Consider the following 27357-nt stretch of genomic DNA (forward strand, 5'->3'; position numbering starts at 1 on the left):
CTTCCTGTTTCCAAGTCTCAGACAAGAGGACTGCAGTGCCCACCAGTTCATTCAGTGGTTGTGTCTATTTAGTAAATGTGTAGGGCAAAGATCGTTCAGCTTTGAATGCTCATGAACTCATGCTGCAAGCCTGTCATCTTCTCTTGGGCTGCACAGCTGATCTGCAGTCCTTAAGGGTCTGCTTCCTGACTGCCTGACAGTGGAGTGAATAATTTACTGGATCCTGAATTCTCTGAGTGTCTAGAAAAAGGAGCTAAAAGAACAGAGAGAATGTCACATGCAGCCAAACTTTTTCATGCCTGTCTTCCCCAAGTACATTGTGTTCGTGATATTAGTGGTGAAGCCCTGGATTTCAAATAGCCCAGTTTCTCTCTGACTTCACTGACAGCCCATTTTATGTTCACTTCTCTCATCACCTTAACAGAAAGAAGGTATTTCCATGTGCAGGGACAATTCCTTTTGGAAATATGTGAATCCCAGGCAATCCATTTTTTTCATTCTTCAAATCACCGAAGTCCAATAGAATGTCAAGGTTTTCAAGAAGTAAAATGGAAATGCTTTTCTGTGCCTAAATAACACATGAAGCAGTTGCTTTTCACTAAATGTTGAGGGTGAATGCTGGTTTGCATCCAAGCAAGAAGATGATTTGAGGTTGACAAGTGCATAAGGTCCTTGCATAATGCATGGTGCATAAGCCTGGCAGCAGGATCAGTTACCAGCTCACCTTAACTCGCCAGTTTTAAAGTGGACTCCAATGTGCTCTTGATCAGAGATACATGAAAATGGCCTGTGAGAGTGGGGATGATTGGGGGGTAATTCTGGAGTCTCCTCCAGACTGTGCTCCTAAACACGTGGGGTCCCCTGAATTATAAGTGTGCTCATATTAAAGCTGCAAGAGTGAGCAAGAAAAGGATGGACATTGCTACCTGGATCCCAGCAATGACTGATTGGGTCATCTCAGCAGTGGAGTCTGTGTGAAGAGCCCTCTGGCAAAGAAGAAGAAAGTTCTAAATGACCTGGAAAACTTCTGCTGTGTCTGCACAGGCCACTGAGAATATTCTCAGGATCTGTAACATAAAAGACACAGCCTTGTCTGAGGCAACTGCCTAATTTCCAGGCTGTGTTGATTTATTTACCTCATTTCCACTGTTCCACTATTCTACCAAGACAGAACATATATGTGTGAGCCCTGTGCAGTGGAGCACCTGCATCCACCTAGATTGTGACCCTGATTTAAAGCCTATTGGTTTCCATCAGCCTTTAAAAAAGCTGTATAGGGAGCAACTAAAATGCAGCTGAAGAGAATTAGTTCCAGCTTCAGACTTTGTTTCAGGAAAGTATTTAAGCATGTGCTTTTCTTTAAGTATGTGCTAAGTCCCTTGACTTCAGTAGGATTTAAACACGTTCTAGAATAGGGATTGTCTCCTGAATGATCCATGGGGGCTGGACTGACCCTGGCCTTGATTCAACCTTTTGTGCTTCCTCCCATTATTCATTAGAAGAGAGGAATGATTTAGCAGCCTTAAACCAGATAAACTGTATCCCAAACAGTAAAGATCCCTACAGGTAAGGAAAACACCTAGGGGCCTGTTACATACCAAGTTACTCCTGTGCTGTGGCCCATAGTACAAAAATGAATTGTCACTGGTCACAGACTTTTGCTGAATGTTCTCCTGCTGGTTATGACTGTGGATAACTGAGTGCTCTGGACTTGTTTCAGGTGTGCAGTGTGTTAGAGAGTCTGGAGCAGGAGTACAGGCGGGATGAAGACTGGTGTGGAGGCCGAGATAAACTGGGACCAGCAGCTGAGATAGACCACGTCATCCCTCTGATCAGCAAACATCTGGAGCAGAAGGAGGCTTTTCTCAAGGTCTAATTTTAGTTCTGTAATACGTCAGGAAAACTCTCCATTAAGTAGACAATTTACAGCAGGGTTGCTAAGTTAGAGAGGATACTCTGCTGTGTAATTCCAGTTCAGCTACTGGCTGGCTGTATAAACCCTAGGCCAGTTTTACTTTGTTATAGCAGGGGTAGTGAGCATTATGATCAATACATATCTCAAAGAGATGTCATCAAGACCAGTTAGGTGGTGTTTGCACTTGCAGGATGTTAGTTGTGCTGGTTCAAAGTTCAGTTCTTAAAATTGCACTAAAAATGACAGGTATTATACATCATTGTGGTGTTGGCTTGTACAAACCATCCAGCATTTCAAATTTTGTCCTCCAAGCCAAGAACTGAAGAACTAATAATAATTGAAGGAATTTTGTCTCTGCAAAGCAGCACCCAGCTGGAGACATGGATTTCTTCCTGTGTTCCAGGTGCTGCTTTGGGAGAACCAGGGATCTCCCAGGCTGACAGGTGGACTGTCAGCCAGCCTCCCACCTGCCACTGAGACTGATACACAACAGGAAACTACGCTTGCAGTCAAGGCTTAAGAAATCACACCTCTAGATTTGTACATTTTTTGAAACCATGAGTACTTTTCTTGAGAGATGGGTTAGATTTGGTTAGACAGAAAATGTGTGAGGTGCCAGTTCTTAACAAGTAGCTGTTTTATTACTGTCATTAATTTGCCTTATATATAAAACGAGGCACTAGATTAAATATTACTCATGTTTTAATACATCTGGGAGACTGATCGTTTTTAGCTGAGTTTATTGACTCTTAGCTGAAGTTCTCATCTTCCCAGATGAAAGAGAACTTCTTGCAATATAAGCAAGAACTCCGTTGTCCCCTTTGCTTTCTTTGCTCGTCTTTACTGATTCTCTTTGGTGGGGGCTGTTCTCCCCAGGCCTGCACCCTGGCCCGCAGGAACGCCGAGGTGTTCCTCAAGTACATCCACAGGAACAACGTCAGCATGCCCGGAGTGGCGAGCCACACCAGAGGCCCCGAGCAGCAGGTCAAAGGTTGGTGCAGTGACAGCATTGAAGGTCTGGCTTGCCTCCCCCTCTGCAGCGTGGTCCTCCCAAAGTCTGGGAATGTGCTCAGAAGGCAAACTCTGTCCTAGCATCATTGCCTTTACCAGATCACTCTGCAACTAAACTCACTTTGTGGTGGTTTTTTGTGTATGTCATTTGGGGGTTTGGTTTTGGAGGGGTTTTTTAAGCAACCTCTTTGATGGATCAATGCTTGTTTTTAAGAAGTGTGGTTTTGGGCTCTCTGCTTTTGGGAACAAGGTCCAGGCAAAGTGATTAAATCCACAATTTCACAGGTTATTTCTGTATGCAGTCAAGGAATCCCTGGTCATGCAGGTGTTTTCCTTTGCCCTGCAGCCATTCTGAGCGAGCTGCTGCAGAGGGAGAATCGGGTCCTTCACTTCTGGACCCTGAAGAAGCGAAGGTTGGATCAGTGCCAGCAATACGTTGTCTTTGAGCGCAGTGCCAAGCAGGTGATGTGAGAACCCCACCTCGTCCCTCTGTCCTGAGAGTGTGTAAAACCTCCTGTGTGCCTGTAATGCCTCTGTGTGGGGCTCCTGTTGCAATCTCCAGTTGTGTTTAAACACTGTGAGAACATGGCAAATACAGATTTTAAAGCAATTTTAGACAGTTCCAAAACCCAACAACAAGACTGACTGTTTTTGTTACCTCAGATTAATTTCTGTATTTGTTCATTTGTTTGAAAATAAATATAAGAGCAAACTTGTTTTATTGAGCTATTTCTGAATGAGAAAACTGCTTTCCCTGCAGATTTATCTGTATATAAGTGGAATTCCTTACACTCCTTTTTGTCCTAGGAAACAGAGAGTACTGTTTTGTATCCTCTCCCATCTGCTTTCATTCTTTTATTCTTTTAATGTGTTCCTAGAAAGTGTTCTAGTATACAGGGTATTAAGTCCCAATGCATTTGTTATTCTTTGTTTGGCAGGGTTTCTTTCTTTGTCAGAGAATTAGTTCTTGAAATACAAAAACTGTTTGTTTTGTTTTCCTTTGGTTTTTTGACATTCACAGGCCTTAGACTGGATCCAAGAAACAGGCGAATATTACCTCTCAACTCACAACTCCACAGGGGAATCAGCAGAAGAAACTCAGGAACTCCTGAAGGAATATGGGGAATTCAGAGTACCTGCCAAAGTAAATAGTGACTTTAATCTAATTATGCCATCTGTTTTAGTCTGTATTTATGGTCCTGTTTCAATGCCTTGGATCTCTGTAATAATATTCTCTTGATTTTATAGTCACCCTCTAAAAATCATAGCCCTGGAGATAAATCACTTATGAGAATTTTTAGCAAGACATAGGCACAAAAAGGAGGTTTTCTTCACCTTGGTTAGTGCTGGTTATAGAAGATTTCTGTTCTGATCAGAAGTAAGAGAAAGTCCATTTGCATGCAGAGTTCACAGCAATCTACTAAGACATTCCTTCCATCCTCAAACAATCATTCCAGAATGGTACAGAGTGACTAATTGGTCTGAACACATGCAAGGTCACAATGGACTCCTGGTCTCTTTCTTCTGTCATTAAAACCACAATTTATGTCACTAATTCCAGCTGGGTTGATCACAGATGATCATTTATCTCATTAGAAATAATCTGCTGATCCCAACAAAGTACTTTAAACAGATGAGTCTTTAAACTCCAGGGTGAGCATTTTTGAATATGAAACTGCATTACCAAGAATATATTAATTTATATGGAGCAATTCTGAGAAATCTGGTGGGATTTACACAGGAATGGTGATTGGATCTGCTTCAGACAAATTAATTCAAACCATAGGTAATTCATAGACAGTGAATCCACAGGGGTATTAACAGTCTCTGATAAGGATGTAAATTGCAGAGTTGGGCTGCAGGAAGACCATGGCTTTGGTATTATGTTGCTACATTTCACTATGTGCTGAAATTGATCTTCTGTAATCCTTAAATTCCTCCTTAGGCTGTCCATGCTTGTATGGGTTTGATTCACAGGCCTTGTGGTGTTCTTGTCCCCTTCTTTTAGCTTAGCTTGCATGTTTCTGAAAATGTGAGATAACTAGCAGTGGATGGAAGGTAATTTCTTCAGACAGGACACATATGACATTCTTTTAACTACTTCTAAATTCTAGCCACCCATAATTACTCCACCTGAAATTACATCCTGGTTCATAATTTAATTTTTATCAGAATAATCCAAATTCATAATGAAGTTTCCAAACCATTTTGACTCTTGACTTAGCCTGGGATTGAATTTTAGACCTTGTTCATTATTAACCATTCCTGGCTGTTTCTTACACTGACACATCTAAGTTGTGCTCCCTTGGGCTGTTCTACTGCTCCTATTGCTGATGTAGAATATTTTCACTGCCATGTGCAATCTGGCAAATGCATGTCATTCCCAGACTGATGTTATTCTCAAATTAAGCTGTAGCTGAAAGCCTTCCTGATCCCAGTAACTTTCTGGCCAAACCAATTGTTTGGAATGCAAAATCACCAGTAGTTTTTGGGAATGAATCACCCTTTAAATACAACAGGAAATTAGATTTTTACATCTCCATACGTAGCCTTGCTTAGGTACTCATTTGATTTGTTAGGATGATGTCTGATTCAGCTGTTAATCTATAATGGTGGTGAAATTCCTTGAATCTGGTTTTGTGTTTGAAATCTGCTGGATGTTTTCTGGTCTGACATGCATTTGTCCATTTGTGGCCAGTTCACTGATAATGTCAAGTATGTGACAGCGTGTCTTGCTTCAGGCAGGGTGGAACATCCTCTCTGTCTTTGACACCAGGCTTGACAGTGCCTCATTTCCTGGGACATGGAGTCAGAGCTAAAGTTTATAACTAGGTCCTTTGTGCCACTTTTGACTAAGGGACAGTCAGAGCCTAAGTGGAATAGAAAAGACCTCTGGAAGGTTTGAGGACTCAGTGTGTGGAGTTCAGGCATCTTTTAGCTGGTAATGTTCTAACTGGACTTAAAATATCGATGGAGGATTTTATAGTAAACCATGAATTTGGATTTAAATTCTGTTTGTTTTTGAAACAGAGTAGTAATGACTCAAAATCACTTCCTGGGCTGATATATGGTATATTAATGACCTGCCTACACAGATCTGCAGATCCATCAGGTGTAGAGTCAGAGTAACTTGGAGTATTTTATGAGGTGTGATTTTAAAATCTCGTCTTCTACTCCAAGGCTCACCAAAATAAGCTCTTGCTTGTGGGAAGGAGGCATGTATAACTTCCAACATGTTTATGTCTGTGGGGTTTCAAACACTTGACTTTCTATTTTCTTCAGCTTTACAAGTGGCCTTACAAAAATTCCTTTCATGTTTTAATGAAAAAGTTTGAAGTGTCTGATTCTGTGTAAGATGAAGCACAGACACTCTTCAATGATGTATGAAAACTGTAAAGTTCTTTTGACTGCTGTGTGAGTTAAAAGCAAATGAAATAATAACAAAACATAACCAAGGACCATATTTTGGGCAGCAAACAAAGGAGAAAGTGAAGCTCCTCATCCAGCTGGCTGACAGCTTTGTAGAAAAAGGACACATACACGCCACTGAAATTAGGAAGTGGGTCACCACTGTGGACAAGCGCTACCGGGACTTCTCTCTCAGGATGGGGAAATACCGCTACTCGCTGGAAAAAGCCCTTGGAATCAACCCAGAGGTACTGTAAGACCCTGTCCTGGTGGGGTTTTATACCAGAATCACAGAGGAAGGTGAAGTCTGTGGAATGAATATTGTTGGTTTTCATGTGACCATTAAAAACACTGAAAACTTAGCCAACCCACCTGGCCATGCTCAGAATGGCTTCGGGAGAAAAAGAGTTAAAAGGTTTTTCTGTGGGGGTCAGTGATGTGAGGAGAGGCAGGTGAAGATCAGAAAGATTTTCTAAACAAATGTTTGCACCATTTTTCAGGAGACTGTACAGCTTTCAGGAAGAAGTGGGGGGAAAACACATTAATTCAATAAAAGTCTGTGTTAATTTTGGTATAAACCATAAATCCTGCTCCCACAGCATTACTTTGTGTCAAATTCAAACTTTGACTCTAGGTTTTCATTCTCTCATCCTTTAACTAACAAAAACAATTGATCCCCAACGTCATCTCAGAACTCTTTTAGGTGAAGTAGAGCATCATAAGAAACAAAAATTAGGATTTCCTGCTATTCCCTCACCATAGTAAAAAGGGAGAATGACAGAAGCAGAAACACTTAAAGACCTTTCAGTCAACAACACTTTGGAATTAAGTATCAAGAATAAGGAATAGGTTCCCTCACACTCTCATGCTACTTTATGAACTGAACACGTGCTGCTCCTTGTAGGGCTTCTGGTTTACACAGAGTTCTAACCACAGCCTGGAAAGATATTCCATGGTAAATGGCCCCTGAAAGTTGTCTCTCTATGGCACTCTACTTTATCAGACTGTTTTTTATGAAGTCCCAGAGACAACTAATTAGTTGTCCCACTAGAGAACTAATTTAGACATGAAAGAGTAAGGTAATTTAGACCTTTTTATTGGTATTGATTCCTAGTTAGGAGAAACAGTGAAGATTACAATGAATATAATTTCTATTTCTTCAAGATTTCTCTCTCAGCTTTTTATCTCTTCTCACAGTACTTCTACTTCTCTCTAAATTTCCTCCTTTTTGATATTATCTTGCTTTTGTCCCTTCTTACCTCTTTGATCTCATGATCATGCTGCACTTTGCACAACAGTAGGATTACAATGAAGTTCGACTCTGTACTTTTGTTTTTCCTAGGATAACAAAGACCTAGAACTAGATATCATTCCAGCAAGTCTTTCAGACCGGGAGGTAAAGCTGCGAGATGCAAATCATGAAGTCAATGAAGAAAAGAGGAAGTCAGCCAGAAAGAAAGAGTATGTTCCCAAAAACTCTGTCTGCGTGGCACATTATCTGCTAAAGAATAATTCCCTGATATTTGCATGACCAGAACTGACAGTCCTCTAACTCCTTCCAGCTGCAGAGCTACTGAGATAAGTCTGCAGGTGTAGGGCAGAAGTTGTTCCTTGTAGGTTAGAGAATTTCAGAACATAAAGGTTGAATTTCCTTTTGTTTTAATCAGAAGTTAGAAAGGGAAAGTAGTGAGTCAAGCACTTGGATTAAGCCTGATGTTGTGGAGTTGCTAATTTCTTTCTAGTTGTATGTAAAAAGTATCATGAGCAGGAAAAAATAAAGAGCATCTTTAGGTGTCTAAGTATAATCTAAACATCAGTGACTCAAGAGTTCACTTGAAGTTTAGGTTCAAATTTCAGCAAGTGTAGGACTGAGAGAACTGGAAATAGTTCACACTAGAGGAAACACTTGAGAAGTTCTTGTTGTACTTAAATCCATGAACAGTCTGTTTTCACAGTATTCTGCCTTATTTTTTCTGTAAGAATATTGGGAAAGTATTTCTCAGCCCTCTGAAATGATTGATAAGAAACTGCTTATACTTTGAAAAATGTTACATTTGGTCTGCCTGTGGCAAATTTCGCAAAGCACCAGGAATTTCAACTTTGAGGGGCCCAGCCTCAGGCTCTACAGATGCCATTGCTGCATTTCACAGCATCTGGATTTTCTCTGCTCAGATACCAAACTGTTGGAGTCTCTTCAAAGCAGTGGTGTCTCCCAAATCCATCTGTGTTTCCTCTGAAGGTAAAGTTTTAGGGTGACTTCCCACTGACTGTCAGCAAAGATGCAAATGTTGTTGGTGAATCACAGTTCCTTAATCCTGGGGAGAAAAAATTTCTGAGAATCAGCTGATAGTAGTTAAGGATGGTCTCGTAGGTGGTAAATCCCATGGACTCGGGGTTGCAGGAATTCGACTTAATAGGATTTTGTGCAGAAAACATTTTTAGAAAATAAGTCTATAAGGGACTGGAGTATGAAGTGGTGTTTTGGTCATGGACCTGAAAGGTACAAAGTAAGGCAGCTAAGGTCTAGGGTGGAAATACCCTTATTCCTTAAGACAACAGGAGGATGTCTTGTTTTCTGTTCATTGTAGAAATGCTTATAATCCAAAACAGCTGAAATACTCCCCTTTTTTCAGATTCATCATGGCTGAACTGCTGCAGACAGAAAAGGCTTATGTCAGGGATTTACATGAATGTTTAGAGGTAAGTGATGGCTCAGGAGGTCCCCAGTATTTCCTGGAAGCACATGCTGTCCTCTGCAGTGGGGATGTTCGCTTTAGTGCACAGGCTGTGCACATTGATTCACAGAGCCTTTCCTTAAGGATTCAAATCTATTCCTAAGAATCATCTCATACTAGAGAAACTTCTGGATTTGCACAGTCCAATACCTTGCCTAGCTGTACAGCAGGGTGCTCTTAAAGTGGATGGTGATATTCATGGCCAAACCAGGGTGTAATTCAGTGAAATCTGTCAGCTTTCACATTCCTGCAGGCTGACAGAGATTTTTCTGTATCTAATGCTCCTGAAGTGGCAAATCTGGCTTATCTCTGAGCTGTTTCTGCCTGCAGTTTTTGCACACCATCAGGTGGACAGCAAAGACAGGTGTTATTGGCATGTTTCTGCTTTTTCCTCAGACAACTTTGAAGCATTAGCACTTTGAATTTCTCTGGAGAGCTTTCTGTAGCACTGGAAATTTTTTTTAAGCCTGTTTATTTAATCTCAAAGTACATAGTTCCTTTCAGCCTGTGCCTTTGGCAATAAAACAGGATCTATTCTTTGCCACTGCATTTATTCACAAAATTAAGAGTCTCTGGTGTCTTCCAGACTTACCTTTGGGAAATGACAAGTGGAGTGGAAGAAATACCAGCTGGGATCCTTAATAAAGAACACATCATCTTTGGCAATATTCAGGAGATATATGACTTCCACAACAAGTAGGTTTTCTTACAGTTCTGTTAATGTTAATGTTCATCTCTGTGGTGTCTGCAGAGAACCCCTACAGTACAGTGCACACCTGAGTGCAAAGTAATTGATCCAAATTTTCAAAATAATGTTTGATTTCTCGCTTTGTTTCTTTTACAAAAAAATAATTGCAACTTAGTTCAAACTTCACCTTCAGCTGATTAACAGTGTTAAAGTCACGTTATACCAATGCTTTGTTTTGCAGCCTGATACATGCTTTCCATCTCACAGCACCAGATCTGGTCTGGACGCTTGCCTGTCAAAAATATGAGCTTGGAAAACACAATGGGGAGAAAGTGGAATTGTTGGCATGAGCTGGGTTACTAAGTAGCTTTCTGCCACTTCTTGGAGACTTTCTGTATTTAATCTGTAACTAACAGTACCCCATCTTGTCAAGATAAGACTGTGTACCAGATCAGCTTAGAGGGCATTGTTTCCATGGTATAATGTGGATGCAACAACAGTTATAATATTAATATTTAGGGGTGCTGGATCCATCAAGTTCAGTCTGAATTCCAAATCTGTCTTCAGGTTACACTTAAAAAACAAATCCTTCCCTGTTCAAGTTCTGGGACATTTCAAGTGCTTCAGTCAGATAAATGTGCCTTCACATAACCAGGGCCCAGCAGAGCATGCCATATGCATGCTTTTGTGCAAGCAGCTTCAAAGCATATTGGGATGGTAGCCTGATTGCCTTCCCACTTACCCCTTCTCTATTCTGGTGACCCTGACTGATGCCATCTGATTACCCTCCACTGTTCCCAGCTACCATCCCTGCAGCCCTCAGTCATGTCCCACAGCTTCTCACTGCTGTCGTTTCTCTTTTCTCTGACCCCTCCTCCTGCAGCCTGCTGCTTCTATGTAATCTATCTTTCTTCTATGTAATCTAACTTCTTTCTAGCAATGCTAAAACAAATTTCCCCTGTCCCCTCCACCAGTGTTCTCTGTGGCCTTCTCCTTTGGCTGGTGATGTTAAGGCATCCTCCAGCCTGATTCAGAGTTCATGTCCAAGGAAGGGCAGCAAAGCTGGTGAATGCTCCAGAAAACGTCCTAGGAGGAGCAGCTGAAGAAACTGTTTCATATTCTTCTTTGCACCCAGGCATCGTACAGGGCTCTATCTGCTAACAAGTGTCACTTGTAGAAGCTGTTCAGAGAGAGCTGATTCAAAAAAATCTGTATTTTGGAAGTTTAGTGGTTACCTGTGAAATGCTGAGCTTGTTTAAGTTGTTCTTTGTCCAGTCGGCTGCTGGGAATCTGGCAGCTTTGGGCTTCCCTCGTTGCTCTTTGTGTGAACCACTACCAACAACTCTTTGAGGATCTGTGTTCAAATAGAACAGTCCTGGACACACTGACTCCCTGCTAGGGATTGCTTCTTTTTCCTTCCTGGTGGAGGTGGACATGACTGTACTCAAAAAACAAAGCACACCTTGGCAAGTGACAATTCTTCTGCTGGCTGGACACTTGGGTAGCCTCATAATCAAGATACAAGTATTGATCATTAGCACTGATTAACTCATTGGTTATCCTGCATCTCCTGGGTATTTGACTGTAACTAATTACATTGGTGTCTTCTTTTTGCAGCATCTTTCTAAAGGAGCTGGAGAAATATGAACAACTGCCTGAGGATGTGGGCCACTGCTTTGTCACCTGGGTAATGAGGCTGCTGCTTCTCATTATTTATTCAAATTAGTTCCTCCAGCACAGATGTGAACAAGCTGGGAATGGGTGCAAGGGTTATGTCCCCAGTGATAAATGAGATTAGGAGCCAGTCTGGAACTGCAACTGCTTTGTCCTTCACCTGTCCCAAGGTGAAAGCTTCCGCCCTTCTCCTCAGCAATAGTGGGAAGGCTTTCCAGAGCCTGTGTCTTTGTCCTGTACTGACCAGCACAGCTTTTATTTACCTCTGCTGGTTTCTGCTCAGCAGAACTTCGTCAAACCAAACCTGGTTTTAGTGGTGACATTCATTTCCCTGTGAAAGGCCTTGGGAAGACAGATGTTTAAAATCTTAATATACCTTCCTTAAAGAATTTTAGTCATGCCATGAGAACTCCACAAAGGCATGAAAAACATATTGTATCAACTTTTTTCTCCAGACATTAGTGTCAAATTTCTGAGCCACTGTGCTCTCTCATTGCATTATGCAATGCCAGGATAATTTCCAACAGGACTTTGAAATCTTGATGCAGAGAATCTTTATGAGCTTAGGAGGCTCCAGGAATTTGCTACAGTAATTTATCTGTATGAAAGCTGTTCTCTTTTCAAAATATTTACCAGTCAAGTCAGCCATCTTTGTGTTTTGTCTGATTGTTTTGTTCATATATCAAAGCTAGGAATTAGTATTTTAAGAGTAAAGATGAAATATTTTCACTTATCCAAAAAATGAGCATGTTTAAATAATTTCAGATGGGCTTTTAATTTCAAAACATGTCACAACTCTTGATGAAATGGATTCAGAAATATTGTTTACAAAGAACAGGTTACCTCTTTAGGAAAGATAAATGTGTTTATGTTACATTCTCTGCAAAATCTTCATGGTACTTTAAGATCTGACTGCATCATCTCAGCAAAGGTACACATACAGAGCTCTGTGTGTGGTTACAAATATACATACAAAGCTGCCTGCACAATTGCAGGATCCTGCTGTTTAGATATCTGGAATAAAAAAATGCAATATCAATAAAAGGAAAATATCCTCCTTTTTTTGGCATCCCTCTTCTAGAGACTGGAGTACATTAATAAGAGGTGAAAGTGCATAGATGCTTTTAATTTCTGCTTTAAAGGAAACAAATTAGGAAATAAAATGCAAAACACTCCTAGCACAACGTAAAATTTTAGCCATTGAAGTTTGAACCAAAGTAGGAAAGGCAAGTTTGGGCCAAGTGTCACAAATTTCAAGTCAAAAATGTTGGCTTGTGCCAGTTTAAACTAGGTGGGTCACTTGCCCAGTTTCTAGACTGGCTTTATCTTCAAGTAGGTGATAGAGTCAACACTTCATGACTGAGTTTTGAGACTTTCAAATTCTTGTGTAACATTCTTAGAGCTCTTAAGAATTATTTTACAACTGGATTAAAGTTTTAGGCCTTCCCTCTGTGATATTTGCTAAAGAAAGCCTCCCACAGCCCTCAGAACTTCTCAAGTAAGGTATGAACCTTGATGTCATCTGCTCTTAATTTCTGCTCCTGTGCTGCTTGGTGGCAGGGTGGGGGTGGTGATGGTGGTGGGTGTGTGGGAGAAAGTTGTCACCTGTATTTATCCTGGTGTGCCTTAATAAAACCCTGTGGGAGCAGAGAAATAGCTTATCTTGCTTTTCCCTTGATGTTTGTTTTCACAGGCAGATAAATTTCAGATGTATGTCACCTACTGCAAAAACAAGCCTGACTCCAGCCAGCTCATCCTGGAACATGCAGGGACTTTCTTTGATGTAAGCAGCCACTGCTATTTTCCTTCCACACACCTGGTGCAGCTGAAACACCTCTTTTTTACACTCCAGCTATGGGTTCCTTTCTGTGCCTTGGCATTTGGGTTTTTCATGCCACTGCAAATATCAGATGCCATGAGAACTGATCAGTTGTGGTGTGGTGTGTGGTGAGGTGTGGGGACACACATTCTTGTGGGAACCTTTGGGCATTTTTCAGACCCAATCCTTTCTAAAGATATGGTTTAGATGTAATCTGTGTCTGGGTTAGTGATAAAATGAAAATGTCAAATTCCATTACGTATTATGACCTGAAATCCCTGAATCTAAAACAAGCTCCTATCCTCCTGTTCTGCAAATTCTACCCAGCCTATTCCACATTTACTTCATTGTGTTAATAAGGAGCTCCATTGACTCCAATTAGACTATTTCCCATACAAATGCAACAGGCAGGGATAAATGTTTTTAGGCTCCAATTCCAATTTTGTAGGCTGAGAAAAATCTTTCAAGTTTTTGAATACCTTTAAACCAAGCTCTTCCTCTTATTTGACCTCATCCATTTTGCCATGCTTGTCTGCTACCTTATAGCTTTAATTAGTGGCCATTCTGAAAAAAAAAAAGAAAAAAAAAAGAGAAAAAAGAAAGGAGTGCTAAGACCTCTCTTCCAAAGCACTGAAAGTGTTTGCAAATGTAACAGATCAGCAGGATCCCAGCTGTGATGGAGCTGGCAGCTGACATAAATCAGCTCCTCCGGAGTTTGTACGTGCCAATGGTTACAGAATTTCAGTCTCACTCGATAATGAAAGGTCTCACATGAGCCGCAGGAAAAGTGATGCACACCTTTTTCTTTTGCCTCGTTACCGAACGATCTGAGTGAGAGCCGAGTGGAGCTGGAAGGGTTTTCCAGGAGGTGGCGCTTGAGCCTCTGGAATGGTTTGTGCTGCTCAGCCACTCGAGGAGCCGCCTTAGTGTCCGTCAGTGCTGTTTGCACAGGTTAAAAGCTTTTCCACTCCAGCTCTCTGTATGGGCAGGAAAGCTGCCTTACATTGCTTAGCAGTGAATATTCGTGTGTCAGCATCTGCTGTTTAGCCAGGGGGAGGTATTTGCCTTCCATGGGTGCTGGGCCATCACCCAGTGATGCCTGTGCAAAAAGAGAAAACTGACTATCCCCCCACCAGAAAAAATCCTCAAGGATGCACTCAGTGTGAGTGACTAAGGGAATGTCAGGTACCTGTAGATCCTTCTTGAGATCTTGGAGTGCCAGTGGTGCAGGGACAGGACAGCCTGGCACAAGGAATACAGACAAAAGAGTTGGTCCTTTTTTTCCAGGCAGAACCTGGAATTTTCCAAAATCCTGATGATGAGAGTGAATTATCTAGAATAACACCCCTTAGTAAAAAGCCTGCTTGAAAATCACAAGTGTTCCTCAAACTTCATAGCTGTCAGAGAAAGCCACTTTTGAGATGAAAACAAACAGTCCCAGTAATTTTTTGAGCCCTTCAAGCCCATGGAAAACTTGCAGCTACAGGGCTCACTGTAAGGATTAACTGATGAGAAGAAGGAGCAAAGGTAGGTGACATATCTGATTTGAAACCATGAAGAGAATTACAGGCAAAGCTGAGAGCTGGGATGTTCTCAGGATGTGAGTGAAGCCATGTATGTAGAGAAAGGCAATTTATTTTATTGAACCAGTTGAGACAGGTGGAAAACAATGCACAAATTTTCAGCTGTGAAACATGCCTAGTTTATCCTACAGCATTAGTCTAATAAAGCATAAAGATTACCACCTTCTCTCCCTACAGATGGTGCTTTGTTTATAAAATTCAAAAGTTGTTGGTATGGTTATATTAGCTGGAAATTGCACAAAGAATGCAAACAGTGTGTTTATTCTGACTTAACTGCAGTAGCCTTATTCATTTTGCTCTTTCAGTTTTTGTGTCTGTCTTGTTCATCATTACTTAAAACTGTGTTCTTTATTCAGTAATTTCAAAGATAAATGATGCCTGCCAGGTCTAACAAATTTTAATATTTGTAATACCATATACTTCAGGCTAGCAATGTACATTTTTGATTACCAATATGTGTTAGCTGTCAACTTCAACTGGTAGAATCAGCAAGTTATTGAGGTAATCAAGTTGGTTTTAGTGTCTTTAGTTAAGCAAGCTTTGATCTTTGGGACAGAGTTTGGTTGAGACATGTACATGCTTCTGCTATTTGGAATACTTTTTTTTTACTTTGAACCTTGGAAAAGATCCAGTTTTATATTCCAGAAGCCACAGGGCACTTTCGATTTGCGTGACCAGGGTGGAGCATGGTGAAGCTCCCTGACTGTGGTAGCACTGCAGAGCGTGGTGTTTCTGCATGGATGAGGGTTCTTGGACAGTTTCTCTGCTGAGCCAGAATGTCCCTTAGGAAATGAGCAGAGGCACAACAGGGTTCTACTCCAGCACTTCAGGAACCAGAGCGAGGAGCTGCAGGGAGAACGTCCCTTCCCAGCACTTGTCAAATGTCACTCCACCACCCCGCTGTGTCCCTGCAGGGTCTGACCAGGGAGCATCCTGGCAGAGCAAGCAGTGCCAAAGGGGAGGCATCTTGCTGGGAGCATGCTCTGCTGTTCAGAGAGCTGGGGGGAAGGAGCAGGGCTTATTTTGTTACTTGGATCCTGCAAAAACAAGTGCACTTAGCCAGCTTCAGAAAGCTCACAGATGTGGCTGAGGTCTTGCTGGCTCCTGCAGTTGTGAATTAAGTCTCAGCCATGTGCTCTGCAGGCACAGTTCCTCTGTGAGGTCAGCTGTGACTCAGCTTCATGCAAACTCCATTAACCCCCAAACAGAGCCCCTTCCCTTTTGGGTCCTGTTCATGGCACCAGAGCCACTAAAAAAAACCAAAAAAATTCTAGTAAAAGAAACCAAACCAACAAACCAAAAATCTGTTGGCACGCTGTGTGAAAAGTGGATGGTTTTGCATCCCAGTATTAAGACAAACACTGGAGCTATAAAAAAGCAGTAACATCCCTAGTACTCAGCAGAAAATCAGGTTGTATACAAAAGGAAAATATCTGTTCTTGGCAGCTCTTCTCCCTTCCTCTTCCATGACTTCTTAACTTTACAGTCTCAAATTTACACTCCAGTAGCTGGAGAAAAGTCCCATTCTCCTTCTCCATTTGCTTCCTTAGAAATCAAGCATTTTCCTGGTGGCCAGGAGCAAGGCAATGCATGCCCAGGGCCTGGCAGGGACAGAAGAGTTTCCAATCTGTTCCATTTCAGCAGAGAATCTGCCCCTGTAGGGCAAGAGTTTGGAGTCTTTTGGATGGTAGTTATGTTAGTTAGGGTCCTGTAGGATTTTCAGAGCTCCTAACTCCCCCTGGAGCAGTTGGGAGGAGGCAGCTGGGCCCTTTGCAGCCTTCAGCAGGTCTGTGATGTCTCCAGAAATTCCTGAGCACATCACACTGCTCAGCCCAGACATTTGGGTTGAGGTTCAGGTGAAACAGAAGTCTTCAGGGCTGTAACAGGTATCATAAGGGGATATCTCTCCTGGCCCCCAGGTGCCACCTCAGAGTAGAGCAGGTCTGTCAGCACTTTGTCAGACCTGTTATTCCCATGTGGATATTTCAGCTACCCCAGGGCTTTCAAATGGGACTCGATGCCTATGTTTAGACAGCTAAATTACACCCTACTCATGCAATTTAATTTAATGTCACTTCATTTTAATTGAATGTTAAGACTCTGCTTTCAGTCTGCATAGCTAGGGGAAACCAGATGACATGACAGGTAAGTCATATTTAAATCAAGGTGTTTACTCAGCAGAGCTTTAGCTTGACTTGCAGAGGGACCCTGCAGTTTAAGTGGCCTTAGGGAAACTCTGCAGTTTATTGCCAGCCTCTCTGAAACCACACTTATGTGCATGTGAGCTTAAAGGGGGTTAAAAAACTAAACATAGAATGCAGGGATCCAGAGCTAAAATTAGTGATGGGTGGTTCTGTCTGGGAGGGGTTAATAATTTTCCGTGACTGACTGCTGGTTTTGTCCCTTCTAGGAAATTCAGCAAAGACACGGGCTGGCCAACTCCATCTCTTCTTATTTAATCAAGCCTGTCCAGAGAATCACAAAATACCAGCTCCTACTGAAGGTACCTCCGTGAGCTGCACAGATCAGCTCGTGCAGAGGGGTTCACAGGTGTAAGGAGTTCCTTTTGCTTAAGGGAGCTGCTGCATGACCTGTAAGCATAAGTCCCCAGAAATCTTCCAAGGGCACAGTCTCCCTTGAGAGCACCTTGTTTTGTCTTGTGTACAGTTGTTCCCATTTGACCCCCACTCTTTGTGAGCATCCACAGTGGGTTTGCTGCAGCTCAGCTTTCTCCTGTCTCTGGAGCAGCATGCAGGGACCGAGTAGCACAGCTGGGTGTGAGGGCAGCTTGGATCAGAGTTTGTTTATGGCTGTCTCCATTGCTTCTTAGGAGCTGCTGACCTGCTGTGAGGAGGGCAAAGGGGAGCTGAAGGATGGCCTGGAGGTGATGCTCAGTGTCCCAAAGAAGGCCAACGATGCGATGCATGTCAGCATGCTGGAAGGTGGGCAGGGGCCAGGGCGGGCAGCGACCTGCTGAGAAATGAACTTTGATGGTAACCTGTGGTGGAATTAGTAGAGGTTGACTGTAGCAATACTATTATTTCATCATAATTTTTAGGTACCTCCTGGCTCCTTCCTTATATTTTTCCAAAGGTCTTGAAAGAATAAAGCTGGCTATGAAGTTTTGGTGGGGGGGTTATTTATCTGTATCTTCTGTGTGTGTATATATGTACATATGTGTGTGTATGTATGCATATACATATGCAATGTATGTATATGTATATATATATATTTAGCTAAAGCATTCCTTCTCCATTAAACAAAAAAAAAATCCTGAAACAGTATCAGTTTAGCTGCTGACAGCTGTAAAAATTATTCAATGAAAACATTTCATAATACTGTTTCAGCGTTTCAAAAGTTCTGGTTTTCTGAGTCAAAACAGCTTGTGTTTCAAAATGTTAGCATAGTTATGCCAACGATTTAAAAAGAAACATTAAAAAAATATTTTTAAACTACAGAAAAAAGGTTTGATTGGCACGAAGTGAAGTCTTTTATTGGCTTATTATTGTGTGGAGTATTTCTGAAATGTAAAAATTTTATTCTGGAATGAGATGCTTTATTGTGTCTCACACATTTTCTTGGCCTGGGAAAATAATTTCCAGCCTGGCTTGAGGAAAACCAAGAAACAAACAGAATACTAAAATAAGTGAAACAAGGAGCTGGTGCCAGTAGCCAGGGAGCACAATAAGCCCAGGTGATTAAAATTGCAGGAGGGCAAACTGAATTTGTGATGAAATGCATGGTATTTCTTGCAATGCAGTTCTGTGTACAGTAACCACCACTGAAACTTTCATAATACTATTTTTGAATAATTATTACCATACTTCAACAGCAGCCTCATTTAGCACATATGATGTATTTGACCTCTGATGAAGTAATTATGTTGCTGCAGTAGGAAAAAAAAAGGAAAAAGAAAAATATTTTCACTGGGGCAATAGATAGCCATTATTGTCCTTTCAGAATATATAAGAAAAAAGAGGAAGAGAAAGACCCTTTTGTTTCAAGTCTTTACTGCTTTGGTGTTTCTGTGAATTGCTTGTCCCAAGAATAAATACAAGCTATTGTATTTCATGGTTTTAGGGTTTGACGAGAACCTGGACGTCCAGGGAGAGCTGATTCTTCAGGATTCCTTCCAAGTGTGGGATCCCAAGTCTCTCATCCGGAAAGGCCGTGAGAGGCATTTGTTTCTCTTTGAAATCTCTTTGGTGTTTAGCAAAGAGATCAAAGATTCTTCAGGACACACAAAATATGTTTACAAGAACAAGTTACTGGTAGGTGTGGCTGCAAAGCAGATATTCTGGGTGCTGTGGGTTTTGTAGGTAGAAATGGCATTTTGGAGGCTCACATGTCCCCTGCTGGGTTGGGGATCCCTTTGTCTCTGAGGGGCTGGCCCTGAGTCCTGCAGGACCCACCTGGAGGTCAGCCTGCAGTGAGTGTGGAGAGGTTTAAGGTAGTGAGATGTGAAGGGTGGTGGCAAATGCGAGCAGGATCACTACAGCCGTTCACTTCCCTGCCACCCCAGAGCTTTTCTGTTTCTTTTTTCTGTGTGTAGCAAATGAAGATAAAATCACATTCCCCTACACATCCCTGCCTCCCCACTTCGTCCTACAAGTCCAAAGTTTTCTGGGTTCATTAAGCTTCAAATGTATGAAATCTTTCATCATTTCTCCTCTACACTAGACCTCAGAACTGGGAGTGACTGAACATGTTGAAGGAGATCCCTGCAAATTTGCTTTGTGGTCTGGACGAACACCATCCTCAGACAATAAAACAGTGCTGAAAGTAAGTCTTTTCTGTTTGTTTTCTTTGGCTTTAGCACTTCTAGCTCAGGCCTTGGGAGCCCTGAATGAAAGGTCAGGTTCTTCCCTCCTCATATTGACATGGCTTCCATATCTGCCTGTGGGGTCGTGCCTGCATCAGGAGCTGCTGAGCTCTAAGGCCTCTAAGGTAGCAATTGGGACAGTTGTGCAGCCTCGCTGGAATTGCATCTCCTCTTGCAGCCTGGACTGAGCAGCTGCACACCGACACAGGGCAGGTCTTGGTGTTTGGCTGGGAGGTAATTCCCTCATTCCTTTGCCACTGGGCTCATCAACAACCAACCTCTTCCACAGCCCTCCAGAGCTGACAGCCTGCTCTGTCAAATGAGTCTCTGCTGAAGAATCCCTGTTGTAGTTGTTTTGTCTAAGGAAATCCCAGCTGTGCACTGATAACCTGTTTCCCCTCTCCAGAGCGTGCTGTATTGCTAGCATTAAATGTATTTATCCAGAGCTTAGCTGCTTTGCTGTTGTTTGCCAAGTAGGTCTGGTCAAAATGCTCCCTGGGGTTACCAGGTGCTCCAGCAGCTGCAGCAGTGCAGCAGAGAGGACAAACAGTTAAACATGGCTTTCATCAGCTGAGCATGACTCCTCTGCACGGGAGGTGAGAACCTGGTAAAGCCTCTGTCCTTCTGCCTTGTGAAATTTTAGGCATCCAGCATTGAAACAAAACAGGAATGGATCAAAAACATCCGGGAAGTCATTCAAGAAAGGATCATTCATCTGAAAGGAGCTCTGAAAGAGCCAATTCAGCTCCCCAAGACACCAGCAAAGCAGCGAAACAACAGTAGAAGGTAACTTCAGTCATTCCCCACAACGTGAAACCACTGGTGTTTTCTCAGCCCATGGCAATGTGGTGTCTGTGGACCTTTTATTGGTTTTTACTGTAGTCAAAGCAGTTTTCATTGTCTTTGCTTTTTTATGTTGTCTTGGCAAAAGTACCTAGAAATCTTTTTTATGGTATAAATACAAAGATCTTTCCTTTTATGCTCCAAAGTATAGAGAGAAACAGTAAAAATTCTTCAGAGTCCAAGGTTATAGCTCTTTCCTGCAGTAGATTTTACTTCTTCACATTTGAGTAGAACCAGATTTTTTTTCCTTGTTTGGCACATTTAATTGTTTGGCAACTGAAATCATAGTTGATCCTGACAATATATTGAAGAATGTATGGTGAATAATCTGTATTTGATCATCAAATCCAAACTTGTTTCAGCCTTTCAAGTAATACTAAAATTTTTTTGTCAACTTGTTCAATCCTGGATTAAATAGAAATTATAGAGAATAAATTGTTCATTTTCTGTTGTGGCAGTCCCAAAAGTCACCTGTAATTTGAGCATCTTCATTTCCCCATCAAATGTTATCCCTCTTTTAGTTCAGGCTGTTATAGAGACATCCAAAGCGTAAATAACCAATTCACCCAGGAGATCTGTAGCAAAGCAGAGATCCAGACATTTCCTCTGAGAACATGCTCCAGTACAAAAATGTTCTTGTACAGAATGGAGACATATTTTTTCTTTGTCCCTGAGAATATATTTTGTATTATTTAAGTATTTACCTTGAAAGACCAATAAACTTTTATGATAATTTTATCTGTACAGCCAAAGGGAAGAAAATACCCCGTGTTAGCAGCCTCAGTGAGGTAAATAGGTAGAGCTCTATACTGTCTTTATCTGTGTTTGAACAGCCTCTTTATGGCTTAGTATTAAATTCCTGAAGAGATTTAAACAAATGTTGTGATTACAGCATCACGGGCTGCCTCAGCGGGGTGGTTTTAGCACAGTTCAGCTCTGTCCTGCAGACTCAGCACTGCTCAGCTCCACCTGCAATGCTGTTCTCACTGGGGTGTGTTAAGGAATGTCACTGTTTCCCCATCACATCTCTTGCAGGGATGGAATAGATGATGCAGACAGCCAAGGGGATGGCAGCAGTCAACCTGACACCATTTCCATTGCCTCCAGGACGTCACAGAACACAGTGGACAGTGATAAGGTAGGACTGAAATGTGGAAACACGTGGCAGGTAATTGCCCCCAGAAAACTGTAAGTGGAAAGAGGAATAGAAGGCAAAAGAAGGCAACCTGTCTTCTGCTGAGTGAGCTGAAAGCTGTATTCCCCTTCCCTAGGTTATTAAAACCCAGTCTGTTTCTGTGTGCTTATCAGTACTGCTCTTTTACACCGTAACATCTCTGTTACTGCTGCTTGTTTGTGGTTAATACACAGAGGCTCAATTGGCTCTGGAGAAACAGCCCAGAGCAACTTCTTCTTGCCTAGTAAATCTTGTCCTGTGAGATCCAGCTTCTGAATGAGCAAACAGCTGGTTACATATTTCCCTCTGAGCTGAACTCAGTTGTTTGTTGGGGGGAATGCAGGTACTTACACACTAATTAATGCAGCAACACGGGCTCCTGGCTGGTACCTTGAGAGCCTGGGAGACCCACCATTTCCAGAGACTGTGATTCTGGGCCCCTCTCCTCACAGACATATGCTTGAGCATATGGATGGCCCTGAGACACGCTAGGTACTGTTGGAACGCTGCACACTCTTGGCATGTGTGTACTTGTCATTTTACTTGTCAGACAATCCGAGTCCAGATCCCCAGCCCCACTAGGGTGCCTCACTCGAATTTGTCACCCTGATACCTCCAGCTATGCTTTTCCACTGAATTAGCAGTTGATTGTAGGAGAAAATGGGCAGTTAACAATTACCTTAGCTGCACTGATGGGGTTTGTCATATCCCCTGAAAGGATGCCCGTATTCTCTTCATGTGTTGTTTTGAAATCGCATGCAACTTGAAAAAAGCTGAATTTTCCCATGCCTTTATGATTTATCTGTCAGGGCTTTAATTATGCTGTCACTTAGCAAAGGTAGAAGGGTGTCTTGACAAAATCAGTCCAAGCTTTGGTTGTAAAGTTCACAGGTAAGGTTCAGTGCAGACACTGTCTTGAAAGCTGGACTCAGAAATATAAGTTAATTGCAAATAAATCACCTTTGTAAGACTATCTGTTGTGTTTATCTTAAATGCACATCCCCATGATTTTACTTTTTTGTCCAATAATGTGCACTAGAAAAGTATTAAGCCTCGCAATCCAAAGGCCACTGTAATGTATGCAAATACTTTGCCCGATGTCTGAGAAGTTTTCAGTCCACATGGACTTGTCTTACTTTCTGTGTTTTTCACATTTATCATTCCTGCTAAAAGGCCCTGACTTAGTGCAGTACTTGAGCTCATGCTTGATTTTAAGCCCTCGCCTCAGCTTTGCTCGTTTGCCCCCAGCCCGTTGTCTCGGTTGCATGAATTCTGGCCATGTCCAGGTGAGATGCTCCACGTTGCATGCTGCAGCTGCATTCAAGGCTCTGGTGCCAACACAGGCTGTGTACCCTGAAAGACAGCCCATCGTGGCAGGAGTTGCTTTAGGGATGCAAGACTGGAAATATTTATAGGAATTTCTATCCAGAACCCTGTTTGAACTGTACAGCAAATGTGTACGAGATAAACAGAGTAAAGATGATACAGGGGAAAAGTTCTTACCACTGGGGAAAGAGTTGTCACGCTTTTAACTTTTTTTGAGGTGGGTAGGTTGACTTGCTAACTTAGGGCTGTGTGGTTTTGTGTCCTGTTGTACATTTAATTAATAGAAACAAATTTGAGTGTACAGCTAAGGCTAAAGGTTGCTTGTATGTGCTTTGTTGAATCCGAGGTAGCAGTGTATCATCCTTAAATAGAGAGGCAGCTCCTGCTGAACAGTTTCCTTATTGTCTCTGATGCTAATGCCAGAACTCTGTGGAGAATTCAGCTCCTGCAGTGCTGCATTATCATCTCTTTGCTCCAAGGAGAATGAACTCCTACATCTCTTTAGAGTTCTCTCATTTTTTCTGCACAATGTTACCCAAATTAGTGGCAGATGCAGCTGAGCTGCCTGACCTCCTGCTGAATTGTCAGAGCCACCCCTGTGTTCAGTGTCCATTCAGACATCAGGCTGCCCTGCTGGCACAAAGCCCTCAGCACAGGCTGGCACCTGCTGTGCAGGGACTGTCCTGTCAGCAGACCCAAAGCTCTGAGAGAGCTCCTGATGGTGACGTTTTGCCACATGGGATTTTTTTCCTTCAGTGAGTAGTTGAGTTTTTCTTCTAGGAGGGTCTGAATGACATGTGATTGGACTGGGAGATTTTATGTTCTCACATGCACTGGTGCTAGTTATCAGCACTGGAAGACAGGACCATATCATGCTCTCTAGGAAGGCTTTCGTGGCAGGGTTGACAGTTGTTGGCACACATTATACATGTTAAAGTTAACTCGTGTGGGGCTGATAGCAGCTCCAGTGGGTTCAGGGTTCAGCAAACAGTGATTTCCCTGCCTATTTAACCCCAGCATCGTCAGCAGACTTATTCCCATGATTCAGATCCAAGCCTAGAGGCTTTGCAGCTGCAGCCTCCATGGGTGACTCTTCTATGTGCCCCAGTGAGATCTCCATCCAGAGGAGCCAATGGAAAGAGCTCCTACCTTTAGAAATGTTTTGGCTTTTCACAGCAGCCTCATCTGCAAACCCACGCCAAGAGCTTTGCAGTGCCAGCAGCACGACAGGATGGCAGCAGATTAATCCTGCCTTGGGACCATCCATGTATTAACTCCACGCCAGAAGCAATTCTCAAGTAATGCATAAGAGTTGATATTACTCTCTGAAGCCAAAAGAATTCAAAGATTTAGCTGACACACTTTGTCCTTTCCCTAAACCTTGCTATTGTGCCTGAGGATTGCCTAACGCATTAGTTGAATGTTCAGACAAGAATGTCAAACAACATTTTAGACAAAGAAAATCACAACTTCTCAAAGATTCTCAATTTCAAGTAGCACTTCTGCTTAACAACACTCCTCATGCCTCAAGTCATATGTATTTCTTTCAACCTATTTGTGAGTCAGCTCCTCCTGAGCTGTAAGTAGCATTTTCTGTTTTCTCTCACCATGGCGCAGCCCTGGAGCTAAGCTTTGCTTTTGCATTTCAAACTCCTAAAAAGACAAAAAGGTTTTTTGTCGTCAAATGAGAATGAAATAACCTTACTGTAAATTCAGCAGGGATTTGTTTTCTCTCAAGAAATGTGAATGTGGCCACAATATTTATCAGGGGGATCCTTTGGTGCAGAGGACAGAGCACTTTGACTGGGGGCTGAGTCCTGGTTCTGCTCTGTCACTCACGTGTTGGATGCCATCACAAAGTACATTTGGTGGCACATTACTCTTTCCTTCTTTCCCCTTGTTTGGATGAGGAATTTGCAGGGGGAGAAACATTCTTGCAAACATTACATTTGTACATTAATTACAGCATTGTCCTCCGTTGTCCCAACGCATGATGCAGAGCTGAATTCAGACCTGTTTTTGTAGCCTTTATGGTAGCAGACTCTGCTTTGAAAATACTCTGAGTTATGTGCCTGAATCCAGAAATGTTATTAAGACTTTAAGTATGCAGACTTTCCTGACTGCAGGCAGTGGTCAGGTGATTATATAACACTCTCCAGATTTAGTTTTTTTAAAGGTGTCCAAGTCTGTTTAAATTAAATACCTGATTAAGTAGCTTCTTAAATCTGGATATAAGTATTTAATATCTTTACTTTCCTTGGGCTTTTCTCTCTCAAAATTATGTAAAGCAATTATCCCTAGGCTCAAACATTTAATTTTCATTAAATATTATATAGTAGAAACACAGACTTCAAGTAAGGTCTGCACCTTTGTAAAAGGAAAGAAGGAGAGAACATATAAAACGTTTCTTTTTCCATTTGCAATCCATGACTATTTCTAAATGCAATCTATAATCTAAAATATTTCATACACAGGAAAAGAATGATTTGGATTGTCATTTGGACTGTGTAAGTTTTATGTAGAGGGGAAAAAATGGGTTGACGACCCAGACTCAGTGCTAAAGAATCAATAGAGAGTGAATGCTATTACAGTAATTGCAATTCCCATTGAGCATCCAGGTCAGGTCCTAGGTAACCTACAACACAAAATTTCTTCATCCTTTTCCAAAAGGCAAAGGAGACAGCTTTTGTTCTATACGGTAAGCCCTCTTCAGCATGCTATCTAAAATCCTCTCCTTAGAGAGAAATCCTTGCCCTATTCACAGCAGACGGGATTTCAGTCTTTATATTTGGATTCAAAGCAGGGGGGAATGGCATAAAAGAAATGTTACATGCAGGGCATTCTCATTTGTTCAGCCCATTGAGCTGTTGGCTTGTGGAACAGCTGTTTCTGGTGATACTGGTCCAGCTTCCAGTGGCCTCCTTTTTGTTGGCTTCTGCAGAATACTGAGGAGAGAAGTTCTCATTTCCTCCTGTTGTTTTTGGATGTGGAAAAAGGCTCTGAAATGTGAACTGAAAATGTTTTACTCTCTAAAAATAAATCTACATTATACACTTTAATCTTTTCAATTAGACACTAGACTCAGTTCATCTTTCAGCAGTCATGGGACTGGGATCTTGACCTCCTCCACATTGGTGGTATTATATAAAATCTGGGAATAATCAGTCTTCTAATTGAAGGTAATTTGTACAAGAGGGGAGATTTTAGAATTAAGGCTTGTCGGAACAAGTCACTTAGGGGCAAATTCTCTTTTCTTGAGAAGCTTCTAATCAAGGTAAAAGAGCTTTCTCCCTATGATGTTGTTGCTGAAGCAGGAAGTGCTCACTGAGCTCTGTGTTGAGTCACGTGCAAGAGACACATTTCTACTGCAGTACTGGGGGAACATCAAGGGACAGGGGGTGTTGACCCCCAGCAGTGCTCGTGTATAGCCAAAACTTGTGTCACCATGGACTGGAGTCTGTGCAGCGCTTGAGCAGTGGGACTGAGCTGAGCAGCAAACACCTGTCAGGGGAAGAACCTCTGTGCCAGGGGTTAGTGGGTGCTGTGTATTGCAGCTGACAGGAAAGGAGCTGGAAGGGGCAATGTCGGCTCTGTGGCAGAGCCAAGGGAGAGCAGGATCATGAGGATATGGAGTGGGTGGTGAAGCAGGGAGTCACTTAAATACAGAATCAGGAGTATTTAGAAATTTAGAATTTATTAGTGCTCCTGTTTTCTGGAGCATTGTGATAGGTGCCAGCAATTTATCTGCCGGGCATGGACCTGAAGAGGTTTCTTCCTCCAACCAAGATATTTTACTCTCAGTAAATCGGATTAGATTAAACAACTGTGAGTTTCTAAAGGGCAAAGGAAGGGATTTATTTGGTCTCATTTGTGTAAGTACTGTTGTGGTTATTCTGCCACTGTCCAGGGAAGTGATGCCAGAATTCAGTGTACTGTGTGGAGTGCTGCTTCCATGCAGGGACTTATGGGTTATGGGATCACAAGTCAAATGAAATTTATGTAATAGAAAATGACTGCTGACTGTTAAGTGAATTTATCCTGTGAAGGTATGATAAAGAGGAGTGAATTATGGCCCCAGAGGACGTATTTCTATTGCTTGAATGCTGCCTAGATTTAGAGCAGTTCTCACACTGAGTTCCTACTGTTCACACCTGTGGAAAAGAGAAAACATGACAGCAATCAAAGGAAAACCTGACATAAAACATTTTGGCCCTTTAATTAGCCTTCTTGAGGGCTCACTAGCTTTAGGTGGTTAACTCTTTTGAAGATACTGTCATGTAGTACCAAAAGTTTATCTTACCAAGGAAATAAATTGTTCAGCCAGGAGCTGACATCTCTCTGTCTCTCTATTGATAGTTT

General features: G+C 42.1%; 1 protein-coding gene across 4 annotated transcripts in view; it reads left to right on the forward strand.

The window, feature by feature from the left end:
* Nucleotides 1-27357, forward strand: part of KALRN (kalirin RhoGEF kinase) — a 467474-nt gene that overhangs the window by 316927 nt on the left and 123190 nt on the right. For all 4 annotated transcript variants that reach the window (XM_063400879.1, XM_063400874.1, XM_063400877.1 and 1 more), the window contains exons 18-33: nt 1721-1870; nt 2792-2906; nt 3273-3388; nt 3948-4070; nt 6400-6582; nt 7677-7795; nt 8968-9034; nt 9656-9765; nt 11375-11444; nt 13125-13214; nt 17244-17336; nt 17664-17775; nt 18914-19104; nt 19514-19615; nt 20299-20441; nt 21534-21636. In XM_063400879.1, coding sequence (XP_063256949.1) covers nt 1721-1870; nt 2792-2906; nt 3273-3388; nt 3948-4070; nt 6400-6582; nt 7677-7795; nt 8968-9034; nt 9656-9765; nt 11375-11444; nt 13125-13214; nt 17244-17336; nt 17664-17775; nt 18914-19104; nt 19514-19615; nt 20299-20441; nt 21534-21636 — 1887 coding nt within the window. The remainder of the gene's footprint in view (nt 1-1720; nt 1871-2791; nt 2907-3272; nt 3389-3947; nt 4071-6399; nt 6583-7676; nt 7796-8967; nt 9035-9655; nt 9766-11374; nt 11445-13124; nt 13215-17243; nt 17337-17663; nt 17776-18913; nt 19105-19513; nt 19616-20298; nt 20442-21533; nt 21637-27357) is intronic.

This window comes from Prinia subflava, chromosome 6, assembly GCF_021018805.1.
Source record: "Prinia subflava isolate CZ2003 ecotype Zambia chromosome 6, Cam_Psub_1.2, whole genome shotgun sequence".
Classification (NCBI taxonomy): Eukaryota; Metazoa; Chordata; class Aves; order Passeriformes; family Cisticolidae; genus Prinia; species Prinia subflava.